Source organism: Psammomys obesus, unplaced genomic scaffold (assembly GCF_907164565.1).
Source record: "Psammomys obesus unplaced genomic scaffold, mPsaObe1.curated_primary_1811, whole genome shotgun sequence".
In the NCBI taxonomy this organism is placed as follows: domain Eukaryota; kingdom Metazoa; phylum Chordata; class Mammalia; order Rodentia; family Muridae; genus Psammomys; species Psammomys obesus.
In genome coordinates, this window is record NW_026592666.1 from 13730455 (window position 1) to 13743666 (window position 13212).

Here is a 13212-nt window from a genome sequence, read left to right on the forward strand (position 1 = left end):
CTGAGCCCCATAAGACAGAGCCTGAGCCACAAGAGACACTGCCTGAGTCCCAAGAGACACCACCTGAGCCCCAAGAGACAGAGTGCCTATGCTGAAGGCCTAGTGGGAGGTGTTGGAGGAGGGCTTTGGAGGTGTGTAGTTCAGAAGGGTGGAGCTCTTAGCAATGGAGTCAGTGCCCTAGTAAGAGTGCACTTGGAGAACATGCTTACCCACTGTGAGGGCACAGCAAGAAGTCAGTAGTGTCAGGAATGTGGCCTGCCAGTTGGTGTCTATCTTCGGGTGCTGGGTTAATGGAGGAAAATTCTGCTACATGAGTCTTGGATTGTGTGGTGGGACAAGTGGAGCAAAGTCAGCCAACAGAAGAAATAGTGCTGTCAGCTGTGAAGCGGATCTCAATGAATGTTATAAAATGAAAGTAGTGTGGGAAATATACATGGAAAAGCTCCAAGTCTTCAAATATGTGAAAACCAACAATGTGAGCATATTTGTTTGTTTCTTTGTTTCTTTGTTTTCCCAGACAGGGTTTTACTATGTCACCCCGACTGTCGAATAACTCTCTCTGTAGACCAGGCTAGCCCAGGACTCAGAGATCCACCTGCCTCTGCCTCTTGAGTGCAGGATGACAGGTGTAGACCACCACCATCCAGCAACAATGCATTCTTAACAACTCATGAGCCAAAGGTGAAACCACAAGAAATCTTAGAAAGTACTTTGAGTTGAATAAAACCAAAAAGAAATATATTAAAATGTGTGCTAGGTGGCTTACAGCAATACCCCCATGGCATGTGTAGCATCGTGTGTAGCTTTGAATGCTTGTATTGATAGCAGAAAAATAAATCAGAAATCAAGCATTTTGCTTGATGATTCTACACCAAACACACACACACACACACACACACACACACACACACACACACACACACGGAAAAGGAAAGAAATCATTGAAAAGCTGAAATCAATGAGACAGAACAGAAAAACACTAGAGAAAACTCAACAGAACTAAAAGCTGGTCTTTGGAAAGGAAGGTAGAATTGGTGGAGAAGACAACAGAAGATACAGAAACATAAACAATTACAATAAAGGTAGCTGTGACTATATTTTTAAAAGGACAAAGTAAAGTAAGCAACAACTTAGTACCAGTAAGTTTAGCAATTTCAATTAAACAGATAAATTTCATTAAGAAATGAGCACATTTCACTGGATAATGAAAACTATCTGCTAACTTACACACTGTAGTTTTAAATGTGAGCTCTCTTTGGTGCTTCGTAGCAACTCAGTTAAAAAAAAAAGGGTATTCCCCTTTCTTGTGAACGACTTTAATCCCACCATCTGGAGAGCTGACACCATTCAATTTTTCTAGACACATAAAAATCCATCCCTATTTTAACTCTAAAGGAAGTTATGGCTCAGTTCCAGAGCAGCCATGGAGCGGCCAGCACCTGCAAACAGCTCTCAGTGTAGCAATGTTGACTTCAGCCTCTCGCATCCTCTCCTCCCTGACTTCTCTTTTCTAGGATGGGAATTGTGCTGCAAGCCTACCATGGCATGAGCTGACTCAAGACAAGGCTCCAGGAGAAAGGCACAGAGGACTAACTCTAATCAAGAGCCTGTGACAAACTACATTCTGCCGATCAAGGAGAGAACAGGAAAACCCTCCACGGGACTGTAATGCTGGCTGACACTCAATGGTGCCCTTAGAGAGCCTCGTGCAGGGACCTCAGCTGGGCCTGTATTCCCAACCCCCACTGTGAGGAGATGAGAATCTTGTAGGAAATACAGCTACTCACTCTGAGGGAACTAGTGGAAAGACTTCCTCCATGGGTGGAGTCATTACTCAAGCTCCTGATTGTACGCTGTACTCTGCAGCACAGAGTAGCCATACAACGTTGTTATGTTAGTATTTTAATTTGCCATGTTGTTTAGTCATCTTGTGATTATTTGACCTTATTTTAGGGCCAATGCTGTGAACATATCCCTTGACTTCTTCCATCCATGTGGAAGATGTGGGTCAACACACCATCTTTATGGCTAACCTTCAAGGGACATTCTGAATCAAAAGAATAAAGCTTAAATCAGTGTATGCAACCTGCAAACCATATTTCTGTTAGCATAAGGGAACGTGCTGGACAGTGGCCAGGAGCAGCACTGCAAGCAGCAGCAACTGGTACCAAAGAACTGTCAATTGTCTGTGGCTCCCTGGGCCACGTGGGGACAGTTCTAGACTTCACCCCAAGGACTAAAATGTTAATGTATTTCATAGCCCACATACTGCACATACTGGCTTACTAGTGATGCAAACGCACAGGAACCTTCCCTATTGCTGGGAAGCTGCAGCGTGCTGTGCGTCCAGGTGCTGAGGCTGTGGGGTTAACATTTAGAGCAGCACAGGAAGCAGGTGGGTGAGAGTCAGAAAGACCCAGATCCCAATGGGGCCTGGAGACAAATGGCTGATTCTCTTTGCATCTTTACACAGAAAATATTTAAATATAAGATTGTTTGTGGCATGGCGTATACTCACTTATAAGTGGATATTAGACAAATAGTAAAGGATAAACATACAAGAATCTGTACACCTAAGGAAGCTAAGCAAGAAGGAGGACCCTGGGTGAGATGATCAAACCTCATTCAAAAAGGCAAATGGGATGGACATCAAAAGAGGGAGAAAACAGGGAACAGGACAGGAGACTACCACAGGGGACCTCTGAAAGACTCTACCCAGTAGGGTATCAAAGCACATGCTGAGACTCGTAGCCAAACTTGGGGCAGAGTACAGGGAGTCTTATGAAAGAAGGAGGAGATAGTAAGACCTGGAGAGGACAGGAGCTCCACAAGGAGAGCAACAGAACAAAAATATCTGGGCTCAGGGGTCTTTTCTGAGACTGATAGTCCAACCAAGGACCATGCATGGAGATAACCTAGAACCCCTGCTCAGATGTAACCCATGGCAGCTCAGTCTCCAAGTGAGTGTCCTAGTAAGGGGAACAGGAACTGTCTCTGACATGAACTCAGTGGCTGGCTCTTTGATCACCTCCCCCTGAGTAGGGGGCAGCCTTACCAGGCCACAGAGGAAGACAGTGCAGCCAGTCCTGATGAGACCTGATAAGCTAGGGTCAGAGGGAAGGGGAAGAGGACCTCCCCTATCAGTGGACTTGGAGAGGGGCATGGGAGGAGATGAGGGAGAGAGAGATTGAGAGAGAATGAGGGAGAGGGCTACAGCTGGGATACAAAGTGAATAAACTCTAATTAATAAAAAAATAAATTGAAAAAAAGATTGCATGTGGCAAAGAAAATGAGCCTGTAAAACGTGAATGTACATACCTACAGCTATATTGGTGATAAGCTCAAAGAGCACGTTTATAACTGGCATCAGGCTGGAGGGGCAGGTGAGGCAGACTGAGGCAGGGCACAGGGGGAGGGCATCTCTTTGTTCTCTTGATGGCATCCCAATGGAAGGCTGCAAGCTATTCTTCCTCCTCTCCAGGATGAAAGTGTGCCCCTTTCATCCTTGTGGAGAGGGGGTGTTTTTCCTTTTGAAGAGCGAGCGGTTTTTACTTTGAAGAGAAGTTTCTTTTCCTGAGAATAGTTGGTAGTCCCTCAGTGAGGCACTGTGACATGAAATTATAAGATGAAATAGGTCCTTTCTCTCCAAGTTGCTTTTGGTCATGGTGTTTTGCACAGACACAGAAAGCAAACTAAGACCTTGGCTTCACCAGGCTCTGGTTTCTGCCGCATGTGTGAGGGGCATTTACAATGACTTGGGAGGAGCAAGAAGGAAGAAGCCAGCATTCTCCTTCATGGACTGTGCATGAGGATACAGGTAAATTCTGTTCACAAGATTGTTAGTACCTCAAGGCCTGTCTGTCGGCCACAGCTGCAGACATGGGTGCAGCAGCTTCTCAAGGTATCTACCTTCCTCACGGAACTGTAGGACAGCTTTCCTTCTCTCACCTGTCTTTCTCCAGATGCTACATCCTCAGTCTCCCACAGTAAACTCTTGCTTAGCATTGCACCCCCACTAAATATACCAGTTGTGCAGGCAGTTTTCTCTTCAGATCTGAAGTTATGTTCAGTGGCTTGTACAGCTACCTCCCCTTAATTCTGTGTGTATGTGTGTGAAGAAACCTATCCACTGAAGACAATGAAGCAGCTTCCTTGGAGCCTTTTCTCAGTGTTCTCTGGCTTGGTAGGTAGGGTGTGAGTTTGGCACATTCATGTCCTGGTTGTAATTGTGTGTCTAATAGGAAGCAATTGCTTCTTTATCCATGAGACTCAACACCAGCTCTGCATTCAATTACTACAAAACTGAACTGTGAGGCAACCACAGCTAGTGCTGATGTTGCCTGTGACACTGCAGGAAGTGGACGTGGCCAGATACACAGTAGATGCCACCCACGCTTTGCAGTGGGGCTCTGAGAAGCCCGACATCTGATTCTGATGGCCAAGATCCAAACTGCCCCTGTGCTAGATAGTTTTATGTCAACTTGACACAAGCTAAAGTCATCTAAGAGGAGGAAACCCCTGTTAAGACAATTCCTCCATGAGACTGGGCAGTAGGTAGGCCTGTAGGTCATTTCCTTACCTAGTGATTGATGGGGGAGGGCACAGCTCAGTGTGGGTGGTGCCCTTGTGGGAGGGTACCCTGGGTTCCACAAGAAAGCAGCTGAGCAAGCCATGGGGAGCAAGCCAGTGAGCACCACCCCCATGGCCTCTGCCTCAGCTCCTGCCTCCAGCTCCTGCCCTGCCTGAGCTCCTGACTTGTCTTCCTTCAATGGTGAACAGAGATGAGGAAGTATAAGCCAAATAGACCCTCCCCTCCTCAAGCTGCTGAGTTCATGGTGTCTCTTTACAGCAATAGGCAAAAGAACTGCTAACTAAAACAACACCCCCACAAAAGGCTCTCCAAATATCTGTATTTGGGGTGGCTGCCTCTTCCCACAGAAAGACTGCTAGAGAGTTCTTGGAGAAAGAATAACAACAGAGAGAAAATTTGGAGGAATGGGGAAGAAGAGGAGATAAGTCTGTCAGGAGCCTGGGACTGGTTGAGCTGGGTGCCTCCAGGCTTGATGGCTGCTCATGAGTCCCCACTTCCCTGGCACTGACTCTCCACCCATTCCAGGAGAAGGTTTTCATATCTACCCAGTTTCTCTCTCTCTCATTTTTTTCTGCTCTCAGTGGAAGGAGATAAGTACATTGAGTATCCCTTATTTGTTTCCAGCTCTTTCTTTCTTTTAGATTTATTTCTAAATTTATTACAATTCATTCACCATGTATCCCAGCTGTAGCCCCCCTCCCTCATTCCCTTCCTTGTCCCCTCCCTCCTTCATCTCCTCCCATTCCCCTCTCCAAGTCCACTGATAGGGAGGTCCTCCTCCCCTTCCCTCTGACCCTTGCCTATCAGGTCTCATCAGGACTGACTGCATTGTCTTCCTCTGTGGCCTGGTAAGGCTGCTCCCCACTCAGGGAGAGATGATCAGAGAGCCAGCCACTGAGTTCATGACAGAGTCAGTCCCTGTTCCCATTACTATGTTACCCACTTGGACACTGAGCTGCCATGGGCTACATACATCTGTGCAGGGATTCTGGGTTATCTCCATGCATGGCCCTTGGTTGGAGTATCAGTCTCAGAAAACATCCTTGTGCCCACATTTTTTGGTTCTATTCCTCTTTGTGGAGCTCCTGTTCCCTCCAGTCTTTCTATCTCCTCCTTCTTTCATAAGATTCCCTGAACTCTGCCCCAAGTGCTATGAGTCTCAGCATGTGCTTTGATACGCTACTGGGTAGTCTTTCAGAGGCCCTCTGTGTTGGCTTCTGTCCTGTTCCCTGTTTTCTCCCTCTTCTGGCATCTATCCCATTTGCATTTCTGAATGAGGTTTGATCATCTTACCAGCATCCTCCTTCTTGCTTAGTTTCTTTAGGTGTACAGATTTTAGTATGTTTATTCTATATTATATGTCTAATATTGACTTATAAGTGGGTTGTGTTTCAGCCAGGGCTGCTCAATATCTGCTGTAGCTACCTGTTCTGCTGTGATACAGGAACCAGATACTACAACCTCCTGGCTCAGGGCTGGGGTTGATTTATCTGCACTTGTTCTGTCTTATTTTTTTAACTGATTTATTTTTATTTTACCTGTTTGAGTGTTTCCGTGTCTGTGCCTCATTTGTGCACTTGGTGCCACAGAGCCAGAAGAGGCATCGGATCTCCAGAACTAGAGTTACATATGATTGTGAGCCACCATGTGGGTGCTGGGAACTGACCTGTGTCTTCAGGAAGAGAAGCCAGTCTCTCAGCTTCTGAACATCTCTCCAGCCCCAGATATGTTACATTTAGAGGCACGATACCTTTGCCCCCAACTGACTACCCTGACTATTTGAAACATTTCCATTACCAACATAATTTTAATGTATCATCTTTATTGCTTCACTAAAATAATAACGCAAAACACAGTCCTGTTAGGTTGGAAACCATAAAGAAACAGGGTAAAATGAAGCTTCATTTCGGTTCTAGGGAGCAGGGACTACTGCACACTGAAGTCTGTGTAAGCGGATAAAGAGCCCGCAAACCGTCAAAGTGTCTTAAAGCTATAATAACTGTTTACTCTCTGAGGCAGCCATTCTACTCACAGAAAATAATCCCAGGGGAAAAATAAACACATCTACAAAGATCAATGTAATAGAACACAGCATGACATTTTCTAAGAATAAAGAGCTGAAGAAAAGCAAAATACAGTGAAGTACCAGAGATACCTGGGAAGAGACCAGGCTATGGCAGGATAGCACGCCTAAGTAGAGCACAGCTTGCCAATTCCTCTATGCTGTGGGTGAGCTAGCCACGGACAGAGCTGGCACAGCTGGGGTGATGCAGTTCTTGAAAGATTTTATATTTGTATTTATCTTTCCTCTGTTAATTCAGTGCACTATTTACATGATTTGTGTAGTTCATTTAAAATTATTATCAATTAAAAATTATTATTATAAATTAATTACAATTTATTCACTTTGTATCCTAGCTGTAGCCCACTCCCTCATCTCCTCCCTGTCCCTCCCCTAGTCCACTGATAGGGGAGGTTCTCTTCCCCTTCCATCTGACTCTAGCCCATCAGGTCTCATCAGGACTGTCTGGATCCTCTCTCTCTCTCTGTGGCCTAGATCTTGAAGTAGAGCAGACCTAGGTCAGAGAGGCAGCCATTCTTCCTGGCCCTTCCTCCCTGGGAGTGTGGAAGTGGCTCCCTAGCTTGGGAGTCTTCTCTAGAGGGTTAAGGGAAAATGACAGGATTCTCCTAAAGGTCTGTGGGAAAAGCCGCTGATAATGTAAGCGAGCTGGCAAGAAAGCTTGTCATTTGTGATGACATAGACATGACCAGAGGACATCATGTTGAGGCAATATGGAGAGATAAAAAAAAATGCTGTGTGGCTTCATTCAGCTATAGATACAGAACAACTGAGTTCATGGAAAAGGAAAGTAGAGCAGTGGGCATCAGAGGCTTGGGAGCAAGGCTAGAGCAAGCTGGGCAGTCACTGAAGATGTGATTGGGGAAGAAGGAAGGCGCTTGGCTTTCAGTTTCACTGCAGGGTGGCCCCGTAGCAACAGTGCGCCATGTAGTTCAGGGCGACCAGGAGGATGGTCGAGTGTTCTTATTACAAAGAACGAAGTGGCGGTCTGTCAGCTCCTCTAATATGAGCAGGACAATGCATGCAATATAAAAAGCATACACTGAATGCTATCTGTGTGCAGTTACCTGCCAATCACAAGCAAAACTTGAAAGCACAAATGAGTCTTTAGTGCTGACATCTCTACATAGGGGGAAGAGTGACTCTTGGAAATCTTTGTAAACTCTTTCTTCTCTCTCTCTTTTCATTTTTCAAGGCAGGGTTTCTCTGTGTAGCTCTGGCTATCCTGGAACTCACTCTATAGACTAGGCTAGCTTTGAACTCAGAGATCTGCCTGCCTCTGCCTCCCAAGTGCTGGGATTAAAGGTGTGCTCCACCACATCTTTCTCTTCACTCTGGCAGTAATTGATCATTCCTGCTGATGTGTTAATATACACTCTACATAGACACATAAAAAGGCCTATAAAACATCAATCCTCAGTGCCACAAAAAGAGATTCACAGCATATGTTAACTGGAAAACCATGAGTAAAAGCCTGAATGCAGTCATGTGATCAGACTTCAGACACCATGCTTGCACAGCTGCCACTGGGGACTGGTCTGACAGCCAGACTAAAAGTAAAGACAATCTTTCCTTTGTTTTCAGTCATCCTGTTGTTTGTGAGGTAGTTCACGTTTTAAAGACTTGTTTTTACAGCTTCTTTTTTCTCTTCAACAATCTGAATCTATGATATTAAATTTGTGATAAAAAGTACTATGATTTAATGTTAGTAACGGTAATGGGAAAGACAAAATGTGGTACCATCCTCAACAAGCAAGGGGCTGAAGAGTGTGTGTTCACAAACACAGACACAGAGAGAGGCAAGGGAGCACTGAGTCTCAGAAAGACTCCAGAGGCAGAGCAGAAATGTCAGTTAGCAAGGAATGAGACATTTTAAACAGCGTTATAATCTAAATACACTAATTAATTTTCACTCATCAGAGTGTAAAGATAACACAGCAAGGAAGAAGACCTTCTCTATTGAAGAGAGAAAGGGACACACACCCTGACACTGGGGAAATAGTGCCCTCAGCAAGAGACCAGCAGCTTTGCTAGGAGTCGTGCAGGCTCACTTTTAGGAAGTTACCTGTTCAAAACAATCACTCTCACGTACACTGAACTGGAGGACTAGAGTTCTGCAGCGGGGTCTTCACCAGGGCAAGACCCTGGAAACCGCATCAGGACACAGGACGTGGAGCAGCACCAGCAAAAATCATTTTGACCTTAATTGTCACAGAAATGTTCACACTATCAAATATGCTGTGGACAGGAGCTAAATCAGATTTGTTCTGTTTGTCTATTTTAATATAATAACACAACATGCGACTCTACATACAGCTTAACATAAGTCTCAGGGGAAAAGGCTCCCAGTAGCAGCTTTTATCTTTCAAGAAGGTGATTCTTGATTCCTCCACAGGCAGGGGAAGAGCTACAGTAGGGGAGGGTTGTTTTCCCTTCTCTTTCTGAAAATTAGTTTTCTTGCTCTCCTAGTCACTGCCTAGATGCCCTCTGCTCTCCTCAAACAATCTACCCAAGGACGAGGGCGCCAAGGCACCGCCTGCTTTTCCTCCTGTTGCGGTTGTTTCCAGAGCAATTCAAAACGTCACTATACAACCAAAAGCCTGGAATGAAAGTCGCACTTAAGTGAACACGGAAACACATGGACTCGTGACGATTAAACATGAGCAACACATCTTTACTCGCTGGCGGAAAGATCGTGATTGATCGTCTTCCTCTGCAGATGCCTGGCTCTCGGTGGTTGGGCGAATACAATACTGTCTGTGAATAGAGTTTCCACATTTGGAACAGATGGGGGACCTTGCCTGGAGAAGACAGTATCTTGAATGGTAATGATTTTTTTCTGATGTCTAAAATGGCATTACTGCCGGCTTCCAAGGCACACACTGCAATTTAACAAATGGTCATGATGTAATCTTCAAACTGGATCAGCATCAGCCTCTTGAGAGAAGGTATAGTGTGTTAGTTGTGGAAACAGGGAATGCCAGACACTCATCTTAGGACGGCTGCTGAAAGCAGGACCCTGGGGGGACGGTATGTAGTAGCCTACATTATCCAGATACATCAAAAAAGTCATCAGTTCAACTTTAGCCCTCTAAAAGCACAGAGTGCCAAGTATCTGAGGGATAATTTCTAGCAATGACTAATCCCAACCCTGCTGCCTCCCTCCTTGTATTCGTGTTGGTAGGAGTCTCCGAGTAAACCGCGGTCACGACATGGATGCGAAAGTGGTGGTATTTCCCCAGGTGCTGACTGAGCTCAGTCTTTCCAAGGACATGTTAGGGTACTCTCACGATTGGATTCAAGTAAGTGCTGAGTGATCCACTGGGGAATGCAGCAGGTAGCCTGGGGTGAAAGAGGACGCAGACCCCCAGCAAACATCTCCACAAGGACAGTATTGCTGACAACGCACTGCATGCTTAGCTCAACAAACAGCTGGAGTGACTCCATACCTTTTGAGAATTTCCATACGATCGTGGGCACAGGGTAACCCTCCGCAGAGCAATTGAGGATCACCGCTTTGCCATAGATCCCATCCTGGTCCCGAGGTTGCACCACAAACTTGGGAGGAACTGAAAAGAGAAATGTTGAAGAACCACTCAACAATTTGCTCTACAAACCTTCAAGTAAGAATAATGTTTGACACAAATGCAGAGATAGTCGCCATGTCTGCGGCTCAGGACAAGGGGAAGAAAGTCTGGGTGCTGCTGGGGCTTCTACACATTTGTTTTAGTGATTTTTTTATTTTTTTATTTTTTTTTTTAGGGAAACTACCCTTTCATAGATGTGTGGGGCTTTGGACAACCTAAGGGCACGTGACACTCAAGCTTGTCAGGAATTCACTCCCTACACACTAGGATCAGCGCCAGTATATAAAGGTAAAAACAGATGCTGTTCCCTAGACTGTGCTTATCCAGGTGAGTGGTTCCTTGGCTGGGAACTATTCAAAGTCTTGGTGAATTTCCTCTAGCAGATGAAAGAACTGACGAGCACTCCCCAGAGGTAGCAAAGAGCTTATCAAGGCGATGAACTTTGCCCCAGATGTCTCCCTAACCCGTATCAGCCACTCTTCATGATGCGTCAGCACCTGGCAGGGCCAAAGTGTAAGCAGGAGGCCTGCTAAGGGAGGTGCTGGGCCACTCCAGTTCAGAGACCCAGAGCATCTTGCGTGGCGAGTTCTGCTTACACGGCGACGCTCTGTGCTGCAGTGGCAGCAGTGTGAGGGCACAGGCCACCAGCCTTCTAGAGACAGTGACCTCCGACAGCTGCCTGAGCTCAACAGGTCTGCAGCAGACTGGGGACACCGTGGGGGACTCAGTGGGATAGCCATGCTCTGTGGAAGAGGTGGGTGACACCACTGAGCGTGCACCATGCAGCTGCCTTCCTCCCCACACCCAGGGAGATGATGCTTCCTTGCTCTAGACACGTGTGGACTTCGGTGCTGCATACAAGCACAGCTAGCACATGCCGTGGACTGACCGGGGCCAGGACCTCAGTGAAGACCAGCTGAAGTATCCAGGGTAAGGGAACCATATCAAGACTAGAGAAGCAGACAGAGACGAAACCCAGGCTGGTGTTTCTGGAGAAAACAACCACCTGTTTTTATTTTGTTGTCAAGCTTTTTGTAGAAAATGTTAAGGGCGGAGAGGTAGCAATGGTGAGGAAGAGCACAGCCCAGAGGAACACCTCAGCTTCCGGTTCTGCTGGTTCTTGCACGTCATCTCTTATACAGGCTACAGCCTGACTCAACTTCCCTCATGCAGATCAGGAATAATTGTGGCACCCATTTCATAGCACTGTTGTGCAGATAAAATGAGGTGAGATTCAGAAAGTTTCGGACTTTGTTGTAAGAAAGAAATGGTTCTAAGAGTTGGTTCATTTAGTGAACTCAAATGCCCAGTTTTGAAATAAGTATACCACTCAGTAGCAGTGTCTGCAGTCTCTGTAAGCAGCCCAGCAATTTCACTTCATGTAAATGATATTTTGAGCAAAATAAATTTGGTCTGATGCATACATACTTGGAATAAATTAATAAAAGTTGAGTAGTTGAGTGCCTTAAGGCCAGGAGATTATTTCTAGGAAGGTACTAGAGGTTATTCAGGGGGTATTTTTTTCTTCCCTCCCTTCCTTTTATCACTCCTCCCCCCTTCCCCTCCCCTGTCTTTCCTCTATTCTATTTTTCTCTTCTTCCCTTCCTTTTTAAATTTAAGATTTCTTTTTAAAATGTTTATATATACAGGCAGTTTGCCTGCATATCATGTTTTCTTGGAAAACCATCACCTGCTCCCACTGACCTTGGCCATATCCAGGTCCCTTACACTGTTTTGCAGACTCTTAGGAATCCTGTCCCCCCAGACCCCACAGGCTTTTCTGGAACCATTCCAAAGCTTCTTCCATTCGCTAGTCCCCGGGATGGTCTTGGGTCTTCATACTCTTCTCTGCATCCTTGTTTGATGCATTCCTCTTTGTCCTTATTTCTGCCTCAGCTGAAAGCTCATTTAACCTGGCACCTTTTCTGGTGCTTCAATGGAGATTAAGACCTTCTCTGACTCCTCTACCAAGCACCCCTCCCCCACTCGCCCCAGTTTTGTTCCAGCTGCTTGGTATCTTTGTCTGATTGCCTGTCTCCCATATCAGGTTCTGCACCCTGTGAGAGCCGAATCTAAGTTCAGGGATTGGAGTGCTGTTTTGCCCACACCAGGGGCATTCATTAAGCTCTGGGGAGCTGGGGGGTAACCACGTGCTCCAGTTATTAGTGTCCTATAATTTCTGGCAGTCACAGGGCAACTCCCACCATGCCAGCTGCACAAATGAGAAAGCCAAGGCTCAGAGAAGTCAGCCATGCTTCCAAGCTCATGTGGACAGTACACATGCAGCCTTCTCAGCCCTCAGACAGTTCTAGCATTGTGTCTGTACCTTCTCCTTCTTCCCGAACCTGCTTGCACATCCAGGCCGATGAAGCCCAACCCCTGGGCAGTCCTCTGTGGCCATATCAAGAACACCAATCTCCCGGCTACCAACATACGTTTTATTCTTGTAATTAATAGCCTGTCACTGAGGCTCGCAAACCACCCTGTCAGTGACAGGCAATTTTAAGACCTCTAAACTCCTCATTTGATTTCCACTTTCCCAACCTACATCTCAGACTGAGACTTTAAAACATGTAAGAGACAGACATTTTCTCAATACCAGTGAAAAACTAAAGTAAAAGGCACAGAATAATTTGCTCTTTTTTTTTTTTTGTACTTTCACATGATGTATTTCCTCAATTTAATGTTTGCATCCTTTGTGAAACAAGTGCCAGCTTATGTTCTGAAATTGATGGCTAAGGCCCCAGTCTGCAATGTGGATTTCTTTCTGAACAGTGACAGTGAGCAGGAAGAGTCTTAATTTCACGTAAAAGTTCTATTTCCATTTAGTCAGTACAAGCTGTAGTTAAAACACGTATTTAAAAGTTCCTGACTCAACTTGGGCATTCACACTGAAAACTGAAGATTTCAGCACAGCTGCACAGTTTCCAGATGCTGGAACTTAGAGTAAGTGT

General features: G+C 45.7%; 1 protein-coding gene across 3 annotated transcripts in view; it reads right to left on the reverse strand.

The window, feature by feature from the left end:
• Dscam (DS cell adhesion molecule) overlaps window positions 1-13212 on the reverse strand; it is a 527122-nt gene that overhangs the window by 175596 nt on the left and 338314 nt on the right. For all 3 annotated transcript variants that reach the window (XM_055614797.1, XM_055614798.1, XM_055614799.1), the window contains exon 10: window positions 10121-10240. In XM_055614797.1, the coding sequence (XP_055470772.1) occupies window positions 10121-10240 (120 nt within the window). The remainder of the gene's footprint in view (window positions 1-10120; window positions 10241-13212) is intronic.